Source organism: Oryzias latipes, chromosome 4, assembly GCF_053564925.1.
Source record: "Oryzias latipes strain Hd-rR chromosome 4, Olatipes_Hd-rR_3.1".
NCBI classification, from domain to species: domain Eukaryota; kingdom Metazoa; phylum Chordata; class Actinopteri; order Beloniformes; family Adrianichthyidae; genus Oryzias; species Oryzias latipes.
In genome coordinates, this window is record NC_136240.1 from 28,643,952 (window position 1) to 28,665,756 (window position 21,805).

The 21,805-nt window shown below is 41.4% G+C and overlaps 1 protein-coding gene across 3 annotated transcripts in view; it reads right to left on the minus strand.

The window, feature by feature from the left end:
• Nucleotides 1–21,463, minus strand: part of si:ch211-51h4.2 (uncharacterized) — a 57,171-nt gene extending 35,708 nt beyond the window's left edge. The window contains exons 1-8 of one of the 3 annotated variants that reach the window (XM_078946244.1): nucleotides 21,398–21,463; nucleotides 21,098–21,322; nucleotides 14,514–14,555; nucleotides 12,822–12,895; nucleotides 12,656–12,724; nucleotides 9,904–10,009; nucleotides 7,215–7,353; nucleotides 3,797–3,862 (exon numbers count right to left, since the gene is read on the minus strand). In XM_078946244.1, the coding sequence (XP_078802370.1) occupies nucleotides 3,797–3,862; nucleotides 7,215–7,353; nucleotides 9,904–10,009; nucleotides 12,656–12,724; nucleotides 12,822–12,895; nucleotides 14,514–14,555; nucleotides 21,098–21,221 (620 nt within the window). In that variant the 5' untranslated portion in view covers nucleotides 21,222–21,322; nucleotides 21,398–21,463. Of the gene's footprint in view, nucleotides 1–3,796; nucleotides 3,863–7,214; nucleotides 7,354–9,903; nucleotides 10,010–12,655; nucleotides 12,725–12,821; nucleotides 12,896–14,513; nucleotides 14,556–21,097 lie in introns of all 3 variants that reach the window. The other 2 variants (XM_078946245.1, XM_078946246.1) reach the window with 2 other exon arrangements.
• Between the last annotated feature and the right edge of the window lie 342 nt (nucleotides 21,464–21,805).

The window sequence follows — 21,805 nt, forward strand, 5'->3', positions numbered from 1 at the left end:
AAGCTTAAAATTCATTTTTTAAGTATTTCTTGTTTTAAACTGTCGGGACTAGACACAAAGAAAACCTTTTGAAAAAGCTTTTAGTTTTGATGTAGAAGCTACAATCGGCAGGACACAAGCTCCCTGCTCCACTCCATTCTGATGCATCCACTTGTAGACGACTAGATCCATGTACGTCTTACATCCCTTGTCCAAGATGGAATCTGGCTATAAACTGTATGGCTGCATAGCTCCAATACTGCTGCCATTTTTGTGGCACTGATAGTGTTAGGTTAGGGGTGTGAGAGCCTGTAAGCTAGCGAAAGAGAGTCTAAACAGATGCATGTCGAGAAGAGGGCAAGATTGCTCTGTGCCACCCACAACTCAGAGGTGAATTTCTAATGAACTACTGCAGAAACTGTCCCAGACAAAAACACGTTTTGTTTTTTTATTTGATTTTGGGTAAAAACTTCATAATTATAATTAAAAGACCACTGGGAACACTTTCACAGATCAAAAAATCAAGATTAAAAAATTATTGGAATGGGACTTTAAACTGAACAGTTTGAGCTCAACTTGTGTTATTACAATTTAAACTGGTAAAGTGTGCTTTTAGTGCGTTATTTTGAAAATCAAGCGCTTTTTCTCAGGATTAGAGCCTTTAAATTCCCTTAGACTTCTTATCTGCTTTTTCATATTTATGAAAATTCAGCCACAGTAGAAAAAGGTCTGCCTTATTATTTATTGCTGCATCCCAACTGAAAAAAGTATGTAAAAAATCATGACTGTCACACTGTAAAAATAACAAGATTGGAAGACGAATTGACCATAATTGGAACATAAATAATGTTCCAATCATAATATGATTTTATTTTATTTTTTCTTTAACAAAAAAGAACAGAGAAACAAGCCTCTGATACTACGTTAAGTCAAACATTTTAACGTTTAGCTTGAAGTAAAACACCTGCATTTATTTTAATTAAACCTGAGATATAAAAGCAGCAGTTTAAAGGAGAAAAACTGAATTTAATTGAAGGAAATGAAGAAGTTTAGTAGCTGTGGAGATGGGGGGGGGGGGGGGGGGGGGGTTCATCTTAATTGAACACAAGATTAAACTGATATAAAATAGTTCACTTTTTAATCCTCTTAAATTTAAAGCTGAAAGCAAAACGATTTTTTTTTGTTTCAATATTGCTGTTGAAGTTAAAACACTGACGAGGACTCTGAGGTGAAATGGATCTGAATGAAGCTGGACATTTGCGTCCGGGTCGCCATCCATCCTTCAGCAGTGGGACTGAGCGCAGTGCCTCTGCACACAGACCTGCAGTGCCCTATTGATTTCTGCCCCCGGGGAGTGAGGGGGGGGATAAGGAGGTTTATCTACGGAAAGCTTTCCAAGATTTTCTTTTCACTCCAGCAAGCCTGCCTTCCCACTTCCACGGCGAATCGCAGCATCTCCCCCGGCGCCAAGCGGGCCGATAATGAAGCATCCAGGCGTGCAGACTAAGAGGTCCAACCTTCCCGCAGAGTGTGAATAATATTATTAGAGTAAAGGGTTTACTGGGGCATAACAAAATAAATTAGCCCTGTTAACTGATAAAAGTAATTACAGGCTTGGGAGGAGGGAAGAGGTGTGAAGTTTAGGTGAAAGACTTGCAGAGCTGCTGGAGTTTCACCTTATTGTGAACAGTTTTTTTTGCCCCTTCATTTTTCTTACCATTATTGTTTTGATGTTTCATTTTTTTAAGGTTTTCTGAGGGAAAAGGCATCTGTGAGATGTTTTGGGATGCAATCGGTTCACAGTACATGAATACAGTGTGCAAACAGCAGAGCTGAAAATGAGTTTACTCTAAGCTGTGAGATGAGAGTCTTGTTCTTTCAAACGCTGTTTGCAGAGTTTTAGGAACAGCTCAGCTCTTGTGTGAGAAACTCTTGAGCATCCTGCTTCCTTTTTTAACACAGCCTGCTTCTTTCCACACATTCATACCAGAAACATGATCAAATGATCATACCCCTATCCCAGATTAAACAGAAGAGATCTCTTCTGGTAGATAGGTGTTGATTATGCTGACTCCTCTAAAGCTACGTTCACACCACGCTTGGCAATGCGTGTTCAAGCGACCACTTCCAATGAATTGATACTAAAGTTTTTATATATGTTAAGGAGATCGTGGTATGTTAGAGATGGGGGTTAAGGATACAAAAGAAAAGGGGAGAAAATGGGGGTTGATGCTACCGGTGTGTCTGGCAGTTTCCTTGAGACTCGTGGGACCACCTTAAGAAAATGGAACGTACCATTGTTGTGCGTGTGGTAAGTGTATCGTGCAGTATTTTGATTATGTAAGTTTCACCCACTTATGAAGCAAGAGTGATGCTGGTGTGTTGTGCCCTTATGCCACACTATAATCATTAGTAAGCTGTGAGAACTTGCTCCCTTACTGACAGTGGCCAAATGCTGCATGCTCGTGGGGTGCACGTGATACGCATGTGCCTGTAAGACACCTGTGGGATGCACTCACAAACTAAACTTTGATCGTCCAATTTCCACGATTCTAATAGTAAGGCTGCACTTGAACAATGTCAACAAACTCCCTGTGCAGTGTGCAGGGTTTGGTTGATGGAATGAAAATTCACCAACACAATGTGCCTGATTTCACCCTTATTTATCCTTACGTGTGGTTCAAGTGTTCACTACAACCTGACACCCGGAGCATGCCCTTAGAAAACAAATATTCATAAAGGATTTTACCTTATGGTCTCACCGGATCGTCTGCGATCTTAAAATTTCCTGCGGGGCGCCTACCCTATGGGGGTATTCAGACAGGGAAGATAATTTTTGTCCAGACCCAGTCCACTTAATTTGGTCCGGAGTTCTGAACCTTGTGTTTGGTCTGCATACAGACTGTCGTCAAGTGGACTTTCCTGTTCTGGACTAAAGCTTGTAAACAAATCCACGTGACTAAAGATCTCATTGACCAGGAATTGTTTTAAGGAGAATTCTTTTGTGGAACTCCAAAGTAGCGTTTAGGATGACGTCAGAGCTGCACTGGATACATGGCAAAAAAAACATATCAGCTGTGTTAAAATAAATGTTCTAACACGTAAACAGTTGGACTCTTTTTTTCTGTTTGATAAAACGATAATTGCTGATTTACATTTGTCCGCGGCTCATCAGATGTTCTTTTCATACTCTGTTTATATCATGTGACCACCACTGTGGCCGGTTTGGTTTAGTTGTTCCGCTCCGGGCACGGACCATTTTCAGACTGAGGAATCTCAGAACGAACCTAAGTTAAGTCAGATTGGAAACGAACCAAAACCACCTTGAAAGATGGGTCTCCGAGCAGTTCCTGGTTCCAGACCAGAGTTGGCTTTGGTCCATTCAGATTGAAACTTTCTTCCGGATTATCAGGGGTAACTAACTCTGTCTGGTCCACTTAAAGCGAACCAAATGAGTCCAGTCTGAATACACCCTAAGATATAACAAACAGAGGTGCCTTAACACAAAAGGCAATGTGGGTAAAAGTCCCTGAATAATGTGTGGCTCATATAGGACTCCCTTTTTGCATTTATGACTCATTTTAGGGCCTTAGAGAAGGATGCTGGACATGACATGATCACATGACATAATCATGTGTGTTAAGTGTGTGCCATCACAAACAACCCTAAAGAGGTTTGTCAAACTAGGTGTAAATTTCTTCACAATACGACAAGAAAGTCAAGGCTAACTGATGTAAGCAACCAGGAAAGAACACAATCACAGTACTAGAGTGAGATGGAGGACGTTTTCCCGATGTGATGCTTCTGTTAGACTTACCTGACATTTAGAAGTGCTGCACACGCCTCACTGCCGGCTAACACATAACTAACTCCAATTGAAACACTGTTGAAAGACAAAGGGGGGTGAAGGAGAAAAGAAAGTCAGGTTGTTAGGTTTGAAGCAGTGATCAAGCACGTTGTCACAGCGCTGCTGCAGCATGATGAGCAAAGCTGTCTGAGGTTACAGTTTTCATTTCAGCATCATTTCCTGTACCGTCACATTTCTCTATCCTTCTAATAATAACTCTTTACTGTGTAACATTAAAAACACCTCTCAGTTAGCGCTGGAGACCCATCTGTAACAAAACTTGGACTTCAGACCTGATCTTTTTTTTTGGTCCCCCTGCGCAGAATTGGCTCATCTTCAATGTTTTCAGTTTAAAAAAAAAGTGACAAATCTTTTTTGTGTTACAGCCACGACACGCTTAGACTGATTTACACTACGGTGGAAGAGAATATTTGAGAACTCTAATAATTTAGGGTGACCAAAATTAAAAAAAGATCAACTCATTGATTTTGTCCCAAAGTTTCAAATGCTAAAGGTTAAGATGCAGCCTCTCTTGTTTTGCTTTGTCAAACTTTCTTCTCTGTAGGACGAAGTTTAACTAAAATCATTGATGTCACAAAGAAAGTATGTATATGTTAAAGACATCATGCAAGTCAAATGACTTTTGCCTGGAATATGGATGCAGCACACAGAGCCTGACTCTGGATGCTGTCCTTCATAGTACACAATGTCCATTTCTCCCAATAAACATCCAAAATACTGATGCAGCCTTCAAATATGATTGTTTTCTCTGAATGACAGTCTATCACCAATTCCCCTGAGGGTTGAGGCTCTCCTACTGAAAAATACTAAACAGATGAAATGTTTCAGCGTCAATTAGGGGAGTGTGCTGACTGCTGAACAGGCAGCAGGAGAGGTTTTTTCACACAAGGACTTACTAGTTTCTACTGTTAGGGATGGAGTTCTGTCATTTGTTTCTATCGTTTTCTTCTCCCTCTGCTGTGTCTAAAGCTCAGCTTATCTTCCATATGTGTTCATCATCAAAGGAACAGACTCTCAGGTGAGCTTTCACACCGACAGGACCGTCACAGGAAAGCAGCTTTGCTGTGGATCATACCAATGTTGAACATGAAGGTGAACTCTGGAGCTCTGGAGCATCTGACTGATTCACGTGATGTGGAACTGAACAGCTGAGCGTGCTGTGTCATTCATTTAATGGCGACGCACACACCTAATTAAAAAAAAAAAAAGCACCGGCGAGACACAAGCCTTGTGAGTCTGTGTGTAAAGCTTGTTTGCTTACCTGTGTGCAATTGAGTCGTCCTTATTCATCTGTTCAAGAGGCAGCCGGCAAGAAGAGACATTATCTGAGCGCTAGAATATCGCGATCACTTGTTTCCTTTTTTGTTTGGTGTGTTGTGGGAGCGGAGTGTGCGCTCCGGCAATGTTTGCGTGTACTTCGGGTACCAGTGGGAATTTTCAGGATTAAGGACTTAGATGTTTATTTTGTCGGTGTGCTTTTTTTATCTTTTGTAAATTTATAGTGGGAAGTTTATTTATGAATGTGAATTTTTAATAATGAGATTTTAAATTAATTTTTGATTGAATTTGGACTTAATACATGAACTTAAATACGAATGTAATTAAAGTAAATGAGTGAAGTTGATAATTAACTGAGGCTCTTTAAATTATATAAATGTTTTGTTGTTGTTACTGTGGATGTGGAATTTGTAAATATTTCTTACTGTTATCGTGTGTGTTTAAGGTTTTTTACCTATTGATTGCTGACTGATCAAAACGGAAATTAATTAAAGTTTGGAAATTGATCTCAAGTGGCAGTCTGAGTAAATCAATCTTCAACATCGGACGCTCAGCCCTTTTCAAAAGCACACCAAAAATGTGAAAAACAATTGACATTCACACCGCCTTCAGCAATGTGCGTTCAAGCTGCCACTTTCAATGAAAGGTCTATGGAAATGTGTGTAACCTCGCATGTTAGGGCTTCCACGTTTAAAACTCTCGCGTTCAGGCGCAGCTACTTACATTTCTGTGATTGTTTTTGTGCTCTATGTACAAAACATGCAGTCACTGAACGCACGTTAAAAGTTAGGTTGAACTTTGACCCATCAGGGGACTGATTAGGAAGTGTTTTTAAAATCAATCGTGAAAGGGTAAATTAATAATTGCTGTTTTATGTCTGGCTGGAATTCTTTACACCAAAGCCAATGTTGGAATAGAGCTGTGAAAGAAAAAGCCTGGGGGAAGATTCATGAAATGTTGCATTGTAACTAGATATCAGACATCAGAATGGAAATTGGACCCATTTACCTGATAAAGAGATTTTTGCAATGAATAAAAGAGATGAGTCTTCAATATATTGACAAAAACTAGTGCACATGATGTCATTTTTTCAGGCAGAAAGGTGTTTTGGGACAGAGAAGGAGCACACAGGCTGTGTGTCTGCAGAGCAGAGGCGTGTGTGAACATGGGCCGCTGGCTGTGAAGGGCAGCGCCGAGTCCGTGTGTGCCGGGTAACGGAGCGGCTGAGCCTCTGCATCGATCCGGCTCTTAGCCTCCTTGAACACAATGACAGAACCATCGATCAGTTGCTGTTTCAGAGCTGTTCTTGCACTGATAACACCGCCCTCCAGCCGCGATGCTAAAAGCCCCGCGGCCCTCCCTGGGAGGTCGCACACGCCCGTACGAGCTCAAACCCGTGCTGCCCGCATTACAGCGATAAAACCAGACAAACTGACCTCAGATGCTGTTTTCCAGAGCTCACTTTCAATGTGCTATCTTGTGGGGTCCAGATGACCCCACTCCAAACGTTAACGTGCCAAACTGTGTTTTTTGGATTTTGTGTGAAAACGGCATAATCATAATCAAAAGACCACTGGGAACGCTTGGAAAATAGATCAAAAGGTGAGTGGGACTTTAAGAGCCTCTACAGTCTCTGAGGTTTCCTGGGAGTGATGAAGACTGTAGGAAACCCCATCATTCTTATGGTTCTAACTCTAGGAACAATAAACAGGCAGGGACCAGACGACCTCATCATGTTAGAGAAATGGGAATGTCCATGACCACTGAAACGTTCAGAAACGCTTAAAATAATTCTAAAATCAATTCTGAACTGCACGGGGAGCCAAGACAGCTATTTATAAATGAGTTCAAAGTGTTCCCGCACACAAATTTTGAACTCCAGCATCCGTGCTGGCAGAGGAAAGAAATGAGAAGACTCTGGCTGTCTTTTGGAGAGTATAACATTCTATATGATGTTGGATTTTTGAAATATGAGATAATAATCCAGCTCCAGTTTTGGTAAGACGTTCACTTTCTTGCCTTGAAGACTAGCAACTAAAAATTGAGTTGAAATGCTTGCACAAGAGCATTTACTGAGGCAGGAACTTACAACTGGAAGAGGAGAATGCAGCTGAAGGCGCAGCTCATGGGCGGGGACAGGAAGAGGCACCCCAGGAGATATAGGTTGGGTTGAAGGTTTTCCGCCTGCTCCTGCAGTGTGACAGTGTGCGGCTGCAGCAGACCTGTATCTGTGAAACAAAGATGGGAATAAAGATCCTGATGCTACGTTCACACGTCGGCACTTTCAGCAGTCGGTGTTCGCACTGGACTGTCGCTACTCAATGCTAGCGCATGCACCTACAGCTGGATCTGGTGCAAATCTCGCAAATCTTCCTCCAGGCTTTTTCTTTCACAGCTCTTTTCCAACACATGAAAGACTTGGTGTGATGGAATTCCAGCCGGACAGAAACCGCTATTATTCATTTCTCCTCCATTATCTGTTGTCAAACGGTTGGCATGTCCGTTAATTAAAATAGACACACGTTAATACCAAAACCGTGTCCCTGGTTGATTAAAAGTTCAACTGGGTGAAGTTTCAATGCACGCTCAATGGCCACGCGTTTTTGTAAAGCCTGAAATCAGACTTAAAAACTTAAGTAGCCATGTGTGAACGCAAGAGTTTTGAACGTGGAAGCCTGAAATTCGCATTTACGCACGTCATTTGCAGTGGTCGCTCGAACGCGCGTTTTCGAGCTCAGTTGTGAACGTAGCATCAGTTTTTTTAGTCTGCAGCAGTTACACTCTGCAATTCTTGAAAGCAGAGTTTGATGCCGACTCATTGTAGAAAGTGACTTTAAACAGAGTTGTCAATTTTTATAAAAAAAGACCAAATATCCAGCCTTAAGAAAAAAGATGAAAGTGAAATATATTAGGTATGCAGCAGGTATCCTCAGGCCTGGAGGCACATTTTGTTTTTATAATACATGCTCTGCTGAACTTTTTTACGCTGCCCTTTTATGCACACTGCGTGAATAAAGCATTAACCTCATAATCCACTTCAAAGACAAAGACGTGACTCGCTGCAGACCTGACTGCAGACTTTCCCTTCTGAGCGTTACAGAGGAGCAAGCACAAATGACTTCTAATCAGTATCTGCAAACGCAGATATCGCGGGGCGTACACACAAACCTGTGGGTGCACTGTTTGACAAGTCAGCTGCAAATGTGCATGAGGTTGAAACCTAAGGTTAGCAGCCTGAAACCACTCTCCCTGATCAATGACGAAAGTTGGAGCTTTGGGTGAAAGTTCCAGCTTCGCTCTTTGTTTCCAAATTGTAAGTGGCGTGTGCTTATGCAGTGTTTGTCATTCATACATGGACCAGGGATGGGCAACTTCAGAACTCGAGGGCCGCATTCCTGCATGTTTTCCAACATACCCTGCTCTGGAATGTTCTAGTTGCCTGGACACACCTGAACCAGGTAATCAGTCATGAGTGAGACTTAGATATCTGGAAATCTTACAGACACACCTGCCCTCAAGGCGTAGAGTTGCGCATCCCTGAGAGAACGTATGGGATCATCAGCAATGGAGATGTTTAAGCGCTTTCAATTTAAGGCACATGCCCCCACACGACCCAGCTGAGGTATTTGGGGCCCAACCAACCATTGACAATAAATGAGAACTGGACTGGGTGACCCACCTCCCCTGGAAGAAACTTCTGGCTCCAAGAAGCCAAAACCCCTTAGACCTGCTATAGAGAAATAACAGCACTTAATATCTTCAGAATAACCAGTCTTGCTCTGATAACTGTTTTAACATGTTCTTGCGAATCTTAATATTTTTGTTAAGTTATTCGAGTTATAAACTGACCAATCAGATGCCTCAATAAAAGTATGTGGTCTCCTTTTGAATGGACAAAGCGTTTGATTGATAGATTCTCTGGAGCCCGCTTTCAAATGGTAGGGATGTGCTCACTCCTGATTGGCCATAGTGGTTGCCATAGAAATGCAGACTCAGACAGATTCGGACCAATTACTGCTGAAGATATTTTGTTTCAACATGGCAACTGGAAGCAAGTCAGTCCTGCTCTCATATACAGTCAATGATGTCAATGAGTCTTTTAAGGCAATAAATCAAGCTCTAATTGACTTTAGATAATGATCACTATATTTAAGTGAGAAAACGTGATTTAAGTGTCTTTTTTGCTTGTTTTTTTTAATCTATGCATTTCATCATTTCTGTAATGAGTTTGATAAATCTGTGTACATTCTTTATTGCTTTGACTACAATGCTTGATTAAAATAAATCAAATCAAATCAAATCAAATCAATTGATCCAAACAAGTGGTTGTCAGAAACCTTATGGGCCAACTTGAACAGATTGGACTGCTTTTCTCTTGGCTCCTTCTGTTTTCACTGTGATTGGGTGAGGGGCTGCAGAATGAAGTCTTTCACCAGGATATCTGAGACCATCGGCTTTGTTCCTGCCTCTGATATGACGATTATAACAGCCAGGAGAGTTGTTGCAATTTGCTTACTGTCTTTAGTGTTTTTAATAGGATCTTTATATGTTTCCAACCTCTGTACAGCTGGTTATGTCTTTGTCAAATAAAATAGTGATTGTGAACATAAATCTGTCACGGACACTTGAGTTTTCTTGTGTGGGATTTGTGAGCAGCGTCTCATATTAAGAGCTTCGGAAAACTTATGCTCCTCTCTCTGAGGGTCAGTCTAAAGAGGATCAACAAAGGTCTCGGGATAGAAATTTTCCTTCACAAGCTTTGACAAAGATGTTCTAACCTGCTGCTGCGTGGTCTGCTTCATATTCCTCCTCTTCCTCATCGTCTGTGAAGGTTGGGCTCTGGATGTTCACTGGACTCATCATGATGCACTCTGCCACTCCGGTCTGAGATAAAAGAACCCTTTATGAGTAAATACCAACTGTGGGAGACTCCACCCCCTACCCAGCATTGGTTCAGCAAGTTCAATGCTGAAGATTTATAGAAGGGGAAAAAAAAAAACTTAAATAACCCTGGAGAACCCAAGAGAAATTTTCTTTTAGGCTGTTAAAGTTCATTTGACAAATCAGCCATTTGCTCATTTTAGGCCAAAAATAAAAACTAGAATTATAAAAACAAGAAAGTAGAAAATAATTAAAAAAAATTGTACAATAACATGAAACAATATGCTAAATTCACGTTTCTCCAAAAATACTTTTCTGCCTCCATCCATTCATTCATCTTCAGAACATTTTAGATTCAATATGGGGTCATGAGGTTGCTGGCGCCAACCCAGCTACTGTTGGGCGAAGGCGGGGTACACCCTGAACAGGCCACCAGTCTGTTGCAGGACCACACACTCACAAACCCACATGCACACCTAGGGGCAATTTTACAGTGACCAATTAACCTATAAACCATGTTTTTCACACACACATTCACACACTGATGGCACTGGTGCCAACCTAAAAACACCAGGAACAATGTGGAGTTCAGTGCCTTGCCCAGCGACACTTTGACATGTAGGCTGGCAGGATGGGAACCGAACCTGTGATCTTCCAATCAGAGGTGGAACTCTCTACCTCAGCACCACGGCTGCTCCAAAATGTAAAAAGTCGCCCTGGGTTTTAATGTCAAAAAATGAACTTCAAGAAATGAAGAAAAGGATGTTTAAATTGCTGCCTTGAGAGGCAGTGTGCTGATTGACCACTGACAGGAAAAAGGGGTTAATTATTTAAAATATTTGTGAGAAAATTCTTGAGTTTGTCTGTAGATCTTTGTTTGAGAGCATGCAAAGAAAACACCGGTACCGGTTTTTGTGCTGTTTTAAGGACCAGGGGCCTCATTTATAAAGGCTGCGTACGCACAAAAGAAGGCGTACGCCACTCTCTACGCAATAGTTGAGATTTATAAAAAGCAAACTTGACGGGAAAATGTGCGGTCCTTCACGCAAGCTCTGACCCAGGCGTACGCACAAAAACGGGTGAAATGAGAAACGGCGACGCCGTTGACAGATGGAAGAAACACGTGAAAGTGAAAATGACAATCCTGCCTCTCATAAATAACATGAAGACTTCACAAAGCAAGTCTTACAATTAACAGCTACACGAACACCCGTTTGATCGATCAGCAGTGAAACAAACAAAAAAATCAAACGAAAATTACAACAGAAATTCAAATGAACACATATTTGCAAAACGAAAAATTAAAATATGTTCTGCAATATTGGCATGTTGTGGAATTCATCCTCATAAATAATATAGTTAACAGAACGAAATAATGTACAAAACTGATATTCTCGTCAGTGTGTCCGTCTGGCGGAGCAGATATAGGTGCGGGCGTGCGGACGGACGGACAGACGCACCAATTGTCCAATGGGGAAAGTTGTTTTCATAAAACATTTCTTCATAAGCTATGGAATTATGGTATTCATGCATATGCCTTTAGTTTGTTTTATTTTTGATAAAACAATGTATGGCGTATGTCTCAACCATTCAGAAAGCCACAAGAAATTACATTTGCGCTGATCAATTTCCCATTTCCACGTCGATTATTACCGACATCTGTAGCTTGTCAGATGTAATTAAATGGAGGGAAATAAAATGCCCCATACCAATGCGTAATGACGCACAATGGCTGATCTTGCGCTCTTAGAAGATGTGGCAAATGGAAGAATTGGGAGTGAACGCATCTTTAGACAGCAAGAAGACTTGCTGGCAAACGAGGACGAGTGGCTTATGAGCCGGTTCCGACTTCCTCGAGCCGTCCTCTTGGACCTCTGCGGGCTTTTGGCCCGGCGTTACAGAGGAGCACTCGGAGGAACCACGCGTCACCCGGTGCATCTGGCGCTCCGGTCCCCTCCCCCACGCGTGTCACCCGGTGCATCTGGCGCTCCGGACCCCCCCCATGGAGCACTAGACGTTTTTTTGGACTTGCCTCGACTTTGATGTCCCACCATTTCTTTTTTATTTCGGCCACGGTCCGAGGTTGTGAGGCTACAGCATATAAGGCGTCTGCCACTGTTTGCCACTCACGTGCCTTTTTGGCATTAGTAATGCCCACACTGTGCCCTCCAAACAATATTTTTCTCCTCTTTTCCACCTCGCCAACGATAACTTCAACTTCACATTGAGTGAAGTTATGATTTTTTGATTTCCTCTCTGTGTGTGCCATGGTTTCGCAAGCCATGAATATTAATTTGTGGGCGTTTCAAGGACTATTTATGGGCAACTATGGGCGTGTCATGAAGCCGCAAAAGCTGCGCTGCATTTAAAATTGGTTGTGATTTATTAAGGGAAAGATGCGTAGGATGTGCGTGCGCACGGTTTTTTAAATCCGAATATTTCTGTGCGTACGCACGTCCTATGTTTCATCCGTACGCCACTTCTGACGCAAATCCTACGCAAAGTTTTATAAATGAGGCCCCTGAACTTTTTTTTTGTGCAAATGTGCAAAGCATTTTTACAGCTAAAAAACCTAATTGCATGTGTGGATGACATGCTCCAGCTGCAAACTATAACTCCATAGCACTGTACCGCATCTTTTACACTGACCTTTAGAGACTCCAGCTGCATTGCCTGACATTTCTGTAGAAGCTCCACAAACAGGTAGATGAGTAAGGCCTGGAGAACAGAGGACAGGCAATAAATAAATCTGCCCTTTTTTTTTATTTTTATTTTTTTTTACTGTCAGAGTCCAGGAAAGGTGTACGTGACTTACCTGAACACAGAAACCAACAAGGAAGGAGATGAGGAAGGGCATCATGCCAGCATGGGCTATCGTTACAGGAAGACCTTGTTCCGGAAACAGGAAGTAAGAGCTGAAAACCTACTAGAGTGGTTGTGCAGACATTTTTCCCGCCTGTCATTCACCATCTCATCACAGACACTCAAATCTCCCATAAAGTTTAATGGATGGTGCCGATTGCAATATGAGATTTGACTGGCTAAACAAGTGTTCAGCTCAGAGAACCCCCTCCACCCCCCCTAAACCCGGATGGGAAGGAAATCCTTCTAAAAACAAAGCGTTAAATTTAATGTCCCATTTTATTCCCCCCTCTACCCAAATCTGTCTGCTCTTCAACACACTTCATAAAACATTTCATTGAGCTCTGCTGAAAGCTGGACAAGGCTTTAATGATCCTGTCTTTGCTAAGAACAGAACCCACCTTAGGTTTTACCGTCCTGACCGGAATAGAACCAGCAAACATCTTATTTGCCTTTACTAAGATTACAGAAATAAATCATATAATCTACAGTATATATTATATAATATAAAGTATACAGACATTACAGAAAACCATATGTCAAAACCAGTGAAAATATTAGGATACTCGATCAATAAAATGAAATTTGTAATGATAGTTGACCTTTACCCTTTAGTAGCCCTGGGACTTTTGGATAATTTATTTAACAATTTGCTGGAATGACTTGCGTTTAAATTTTTTATTTTTATTTTGTTGCTGAAATTTTGTTTTACTTAAAACAACCCCAGATTCTTTATTCTTATGAAGACTTTTTTTCATTTTATTACACAATAATTTTACAGTAGACCTAAGTCAGAATAGAACATTTTTTTTAATTTTCACTGCAAAATTCACAAAAATAAAAACATACAGTTTTCATGTTTTACAACAAAGAGAAAACAAAAGTGTATAAACAAAAAAAAAATCCATAATTCCAAGAAAACAATTGTACATTCTTTTTAGCTTTAAACTTATTGCTACAATAACTTCTAAACTTTAGGCGAAAGGTTTGAGCAAATTACTCAACCTGTTTGAGCTAGAATGTGCTGCTGTCAGATTAAAATGAATCAAAATTGGTTTATAGCCTATTGAATATATAACACTGTTATAGTTTAAGTATTGTAAATATTTTAAAGTTTCTTGTCATAACCAAATTGCAACAAAAAAGTATTTTTTTTTATAGAAAGAGTAGTGAGGGTTTGCAGCTCTCACTCTGTTTTGTCAGTCAGAAACTGGACAAAATGGTTTTGTAAGAGGTTGCAGACCCCTGGCTTAGCCGTTGCATTAATAGTATAATTCATAGTACACATACACACTCTGTAAACATGCACGATGTATATGCGGGCAGTGGGACATTTATAATGAATCCATACAAGACTTTAACATGTTGGCCACACATGACGCTATAATTGATATTTCCAAAATAATTTTAACTCAATTATTGGTGGAAAATTTGAATTTCAATTATTCTGACCCAGATCTCAGCCCATTCCTTGTGATTAATTCCAGGATTAAATGAATAAACTCCAGGCTGGCTTCTTAAAAGCAAATAACTATAAAAAAGAGCCAAAAGAGCCAGTCTTTTGAATGGCTCTTTGAAATGAATTGATCCAAAAGATGTTGCTCCCTAAAAAGAGCCACAAATCCCATCACTTGTTCAAACTTACCCAAAATTCCTGTTCCCAGGATGGTTGCAATTGTCAGAAAATCTGTGAAGATAAAAACAGGATGAAGGAGGTCAGAAATATGAAACTTCTCTAGAAAAATGGGCGGCAGTTTAGCTCAGGCGGTCGAGCAAGTTTTCCAACAACCGAAGGGTTGGCGCAGGGGTCGGGAAACTATGAGCGAGCCATTTATGGGTCTTTTGATGGTCACATCTGGCTCGCAGACAGAGCCAGTTTAGCTCGTGCTGGTTTGCGGCGCCTTCCGTCCGTGAAACCCGGGTTCGACTCCGGGCTGCTCCCTGTTCCCTTCTCTACCTCTGCCGGTTCCAAGCCCGGTTTGAGAAGGTTGCGTCAGGAAGGGCATCCGGCGTAAAACATTGCCAAATTTACCATGCGACTTGTTCGCTGTGGCGACCCCTGATGGGAGAAGCCGAAAGTGGAAGAAGATCTGGCTCGCAGACAAATCTTTAATTATAAAAGCTTTTCTTCATTAGACCAGTACTTCTCGGGCACGATGTGATGCCAGAGGGGCGCGCAGTAGCAGCGGTGCTTGGAGAAAAAAAAATCTGCGCCTGTTTATTATTACCTGTTATGACACAGAGTATGTAATAGCCTGAAACCTGTGGATTGCCGTGCCTGCAGCTGCACGCTCCCGTCTCTGAGGAAGAGCGCGCAGTTGCAAGGATGGGATGTGTGAGGAAGAAAGGTAGTGGGGGGTGGGGTGGGGGTGGGGGTGGGGGGGCACAGGCAGCAAGGTGAACCGCGCACGGATTGTCATAACTCAGTGCTTCTCATATATTTTTGGCAGGGCCCCCCCATAGGAAAAAGAAAATGTTTCGCGCATCCCCCCCAACCCCCGCACACACACACACACATACACGCTCGCCGCGGTGACAATATGTTAGTTTAGTATCTATAGAAATTGTGTGAGTATACTTAAAATTGTATTTTTTAACATTAACAAAAGAAAAAAAAATCAACATAAATCCGCTTTCAACAAATATTAACTTTATTTTGTCACACAGAAACCCTGTTATAGTCTTAAACAGAAAAGAATCTTAAAGTGTCTGACATTTACACGATAGGGATTTGTTTTGAACCCATTTCTTTCTCTCTTTTCAAGCTTCTGGTGGCAAAAGTGCCCAAAAAAAGCAAATGCTGGAGTCTAATGAGGCTTGATATGTTTAAACTGATTTGAGCTCGGCCCCTGTACCATGAACAGCTGAAAGCTGATGACTGTATAGATGAGATGGGTTCCTCTTGTGCTGCATTTAGATCCATCATTTGCACCCCAAAGAAATCCCATCATCCTGGTGAATCAGCTGTCGTTTTAAACCACCCTGATTATGTGTCATTCTTCTTTGCGCCTTCTTCAGAAGGCGGCTGACAAACACATAGTGTCAGTAATCAGACACGTCATGTCACCTGTGCTCTCCAGACACAGCTACTCAATTACCAGCCTACGACTGACGGTGTCCAAATAGGGAGCTCGGTGCAGGAGGGGAGGGGGCCTGGCAATGACCTGATGAACATAAAGCATTTGACGTGTTTTCAAGAATGCGTACTTAGCCTAAGGAGTTCACACTGGACAAGCAAGGAGGGGGTACTTCTTCTTTTTCTCCTGTTTACTAGCCCATGTCTGCCACCTAAAGTTGAAAGAGGCTGTGTGCAAAATGTCAAAGTAGTGCAAATTTTGTGATTTGGTCACAAAACTGAAACGTTTCGGTTCATTGCCAGGGTCATTGCAATGGTGGATATGGATTACCATCATGTCAGAAGAGTGGCCTTGTATTTGTATTGTTTGTATTTATGTAACCCTTGTGCTATCCTAGGCACTTTAACATTGGGAGTTGGGTCATCTAGACCCACTAGACAGTGCGCTGAACCTTTTCTTCAATGATTTGTGATCTTCACTGGTGTCCATGGATTACATGAAATCTTTCCACCTTTATCCACCTTTGTCATGGTAGGGAGAACACGTCCGTGTAAGGGTGGGGTCATCTAAGATAGCACAAGGGGTTAAAAAATAAACACAGATGTCGTCAGCCTTGAGTCACTACCAAATAATACTCCCTGCTTGGTCAAAGTTCAACCTGGTTTAACCCTTGGGACAAATTTTTGGCTGCACGGTGGCGCAGTGGTTAGCGCTCTTGCCTCACAGCAAGAAGGCCTCTGGTTCAAGTCCCGGCTGGGGGACCTGAAAAACTACATCAACGGGGGACCTTTCTGTGTGGAGTTTGCATGTTCTCCCCGTGTATGGGTGGGTTCTCTCCGGGGTCTCCGGTTTTCTTCCCACCGTCCAAAAACATGCTTCATAGGTTAATTGGCAATTCTAAATTGTCCCTAGGTGTGAGTGTGAGAGTGAATGGATGTGTGTTTGTGGACATTCTACCCTGCGACAGACTGGCGACCTGTCCAGGTTGTTCCCTGCCTTCGCCCACAAGTGGCCGGGATAGGCTCCGGCAGCCCCGTGACCCCAAAAGGGAAAAACGGTTAAGAAAATGAATGAATGACAATTTAGAGAAACCAAGCCAGGACTTGCTGTGAGGCAAGAGCGCTAACCACGGCGCCACCGTGCAGCCCAAAGGATCATCATATAGGAGACATACGGGAGCGTGAATCAGGTGGTTATGTGTCTTTCCTTAGCCGGGGTTCTATTTTGACTTTGGTATTTCTGACAGAAAATGTCTGTCTGCACATTTTGGATCCGGTATTTTCTCTACATCATTTTCTTAACCCTTGTGCTATCTCAAGATGACCCCACGCTTACATTGATGTGTTATTCCTACTGTGACAAAGGTGGAAAGATTTCATGTAATCCATGGACACCATTGATGATCACAAATCATTGAAGAAAAAAGGTTCAGCGCATTGTCTAGTGGGTCTAGATGACCCAACTCCCAATGGTAAAGTGCCTAGGATAGCACAAGGGTTACACTGATGGATAATGATATGTCCGGACAAATGCAACATTTCACGTGTGCACACTGCAAAATAAATGAATAAATAAAGTTAAATTAATATAGGGAGGGGCTGCACAGCGGTGCAGTGGTTAGTGCTCTCACCTCACAGTGACTGGTTCAACTTCCGGCTGGGACCCTTCTGTGTGGAGTTTGCATGTGTGGCTTTTCTTTACGGGACTCCGGCGTCCTCCCTCAGTCCAAAATGACACTTATGACCGTAGATTTGAGAATGAGTGTGATCCAGAAAGGAATTCAGTGGGTCTAAAAAATATAACTTCTACTTTTTTTTTTTGCTGATCATTTTATCATTAATAGGATAAACTATCTGCCATTGTAATAAGATTTTCTGTCATTTTTCTACACTAACATATTTTTCTTCTTGCTATCAATATAAAATCATTGATTTCTGAAGTTTTCAATTTGGTTTTTACGATATATTCAATTATTCTTTTTTTTCTTGCTTTAGGAAATCATTTATGTCAATGAAAAGCATAACCCAATCTGAACAAATGAATATCATTTTTATGTTATGTAAAGTACTTTTGTTTTTAGGTTTGACAAATAAAAACATCTCTAAAGCTACAAAATAAATATACTGAAACCAAACCAAATTGTTTCCTTTTCTCGTTTGCATTTTCTTGTATTTACTTTTACTGAAATAGCTGGAATTTGATGTTGGCATGGGGCAGCTGAAGGCAAGAAGCTTTTATGAATCTGTAATAAGAAGATGAAGGAAGCTGTGACTTTTTAAAGTTGACATTAGATCATGTAAGCCTCTGTCTTTGAATAATAATGATACAATATTGTTTGTTTGCTTTTTCCCTGGAAAAAGTGAGCGTTTCTGATTTAAAATGGTGACATTTGCAGACTTCTTAATATCTAAATGTTCATCTCAAAGCAAACTTGTGCTTATTTTTGAATTTCCTTGCATCTCCTTTTCTTGCAGTGTGTGTGTATGTGCATAGGTGTGTGTGTTTGTGTCCTCACGTTTCACTTGTGCATCTATGGAGCACAGTTTTCACACACAGGTTCTCTCCTCTGGTGTCTTTATAGGCTAAGAGCCAAATAAGGACATATTTTATTATGATCTAACTAGTTTTTTACTACATAAATGTTTGTGCTATTTATTAGTAATAGCATCTAATACCTGGTAATGCCGAAATTATGTCTTTTCATCTGTGTCTACATGGTTTCTGAAGTCTTTTTTCCTCTCAAGGAAGTCTTAATGGAGAATCATCAAAGTTTGCCTGCAGGGTCAAAGTTTGCACCTCTTTCCACTTTTCCATACTCAATAAATGTTAATAAAATTACATTAATAATTGTTTTAATAAAATCTTAATAAACTAATATTTGTGTCAAAGACAAAAATGCTTAAGTTTTCGATCGAAAACCAAACAGAATCCATTCAACCCGATCGTGGGGAAAGTGAATCATTGCATCCCTTCTTTTGACACACGTATTCCACTTTAGTTTCCTCGACTTTTTTGTGTGTGAAGCTAGTTAAAAGCTAGTTTTCAGGTCCCACCGTGCCCCCCTGATGTTTAACCCCTTCCACATTTCATCAAACATTTCTCCTTCAGAGTGCGATGAAAGGAACGGAAATGTCCAGGCCTGCCACTGACATTTCAAAAATCTCCATAAATCAAAACCTCTTATTTGCATGTATCATGCAGGAGGACAGATCAATGCTAACCCCTCAGCTCCCAGCAGCGATCCATAAACCATTACTCCATCCATTCAGCCCCTTCTCACCCCAGAGCATCCTCTCTGTTAGGTTTGTGTTCACAGAAACTAGTGTTTTTGAGGAATCTCTGTGTTCATAAAACTATCTGAATTTAGATTAGGGAGGGATCTTTAAGAAGCTAATGAAGTGCAGCCATACAGACTTAGATCCTACAGCATGTCATCCATTTTTCAGCACCATAAGCAGAAGCAGCAGTATGTATGCATGTATCTCACACCGGGCCAGTACCGCAGCAGCTTTTCTGCACAGCAAAAGTGGTGGACCACAGTGTCCAGCTTTGATGACAGACACATTTAGGACTGGGTGCACCAAGGAAGAGGTGTCGTTCCTCTTTCCCCCAGATTTCTGCATCTGTGTAGGTATCTTCTGTTAATTTAGGCTAGATTCATAGGACCATGATTTTACAATTATTATTATTTATTGTTATTACAATGACGAGGAGAGTTCAGCTCAAGTGCAAGAGACTTGTTACACTTGTGCAATTTTCGACATAATTCTGACACCATACAAATACAAAAGTATTAATTAATTATTTATTCACTTTAAATAATTTATTAGACACATTGACATTTCTGTAGAGCCTTCATGGGAGCCGAGAGTTTCAGACCGACTGAATCTGTGTCAGAATCTTTTAGATGGGTGTTAGCATTTGTCTTTTGTGGACTTTGATAGGTTGAACATTTGAGTTATTCACAAACAACACACAACAATACACTTCGGGGCCCCAGCCATGTTGGAGAAAATGTGGAGACTTAAAACGTAGATCATTCCCAGCTGAACATGTTTAACATTAAGTCAATTTTGATAATATTTTTTGGGGAGACGTGACTGTTTAAAAGTAGAACATCGGGTTTGAAGTCCCACTCTAATCATCTTTCGATCTATTGTAAAAGCGTTCCCAGTGGACTTTTAACGATGATTATCACGTTTTAGGCAAAATAATAAAAAAACTGTGTTATTATTTAGGACAAAGTTTCTGCAGAGCAGCAGGAGTTCATTAGAAATTCACCTCAGAGTTGTGGGTGGGACCGTGGGTGGCCCCGTCTCCACTTGCCATCGCCCTTTTGTTTCCACGCTCGGCTGCTAGCTCACAGCCCCTCACACCCCAGAATGGAGCCGAGCAGGGAGCATCCGACCCATCCAGCGTATTTTCTAGCTACACATGCGCTCTTTTTCAAACATTACTTTTTCGCCTGCTCCTGATTTACACCAGTTTGAATAAAGAAATACTGAGAAACGTGATTTTAAGCTTAATTTTGTCCTCCATCATGATTAAATGCCACAAGAACATTTAAAAAACACCAAAAACATGGTTTTCATTGGAGTGGATCTTTAAAGAATTTAACCCACCTGTTTTTTTAGTATTCAAATTACTTGAGAAACTCTTTCATTCATAGATTTTGCTTAAGAACCTTGTTTCAGAGAAACTCTAATGTTTTCTACATCTGGTTGAAGTCCAGAATCTGAAACTGTGGGACTTAGAAGAAAAAGAGAGGGAAAAAAAAAAACTAACTCTCCTCTCCAAACATCTGTTCTCCAAACAGCATCAATTATTATTAGATTGCATCCCACCTAAGAAACGAGTAATTGCTTCATATAATGGCTGTTGGTGTATGCGTGGGGTTCTGTGGGCCTGTGTGTGTGGATGTTCTTTTGCATTTGTGTTGGTGGGTTCTCTTCAGATGTTCCTGTTGGGGTTGGGGTGCAGGTTCAGGTTGTTGGGACTCAGGTTTGCTCTCAGTCTGCATTCTGGACTCTTCTGAGCGGGGCTTTGGTGGAGAGTCCCTTTGACTGTAGGTTTGGGTCTCCCAGCCAGCACAAGATGCAGCAGCAGCAGCGCGTGCGTGTGTCTGTCATGGCGCGCGCGTGTCGGTACTCACAGCACTGCAGATACACAGAGCGCAGCCTCCACCTCCTGTCCGAGCCCCTCCGCCTCAGACTGATGCCGGGAGGAGCACACGGGTCCGTCCGCCCTCCCGTCTCCTCCGCATCCGCCGCCATCATCTCACTTTCTCCTCCTTCCGTTCATCTGCAACCCAGCTTTTTTTTGCTTTCTTTTTCGCGTCAAACGCGCAGGAACGGATGCAGCTCGCAGGCGGATCTGTCTGCATCAGGAATAAAAACACGCTCCTGCATAATCAGGCAGGTGTATCAAAATTCAAATTAAAAGTAAAAGTGACCTCCACATCTGTGCTCTGCACCTTTACTGCTGCGGACAAGCCCCGCCCCTCCCCCGCCGTCACTCGGTAAATTCTTACACGCGCGTTTCTCACCAACATTACGGTAATGTTGGAACAACTGAATGCACATGCTTTCTGAATGACACACTTTTGATACAATTATTACTGATTTAGTGCAGCTTTAGCGAAGCTCATTTTTGTAGGAACAATAACAAGGAATCATCTTTTTTTCTTGATAATTCTTTTCAAAATGTGCTGACTTAAAAATTAGTTTTGTCCAAAATTTGTTCAAAATGAAAACAAATGAAATGTAATTTAAAAAAATATATTTGTATGGTGCCGTAGACAAATATATCCATCTGTGTGCATCATGGCACTCCTGATTTTACAAGATAAGTGTCTTCTGTA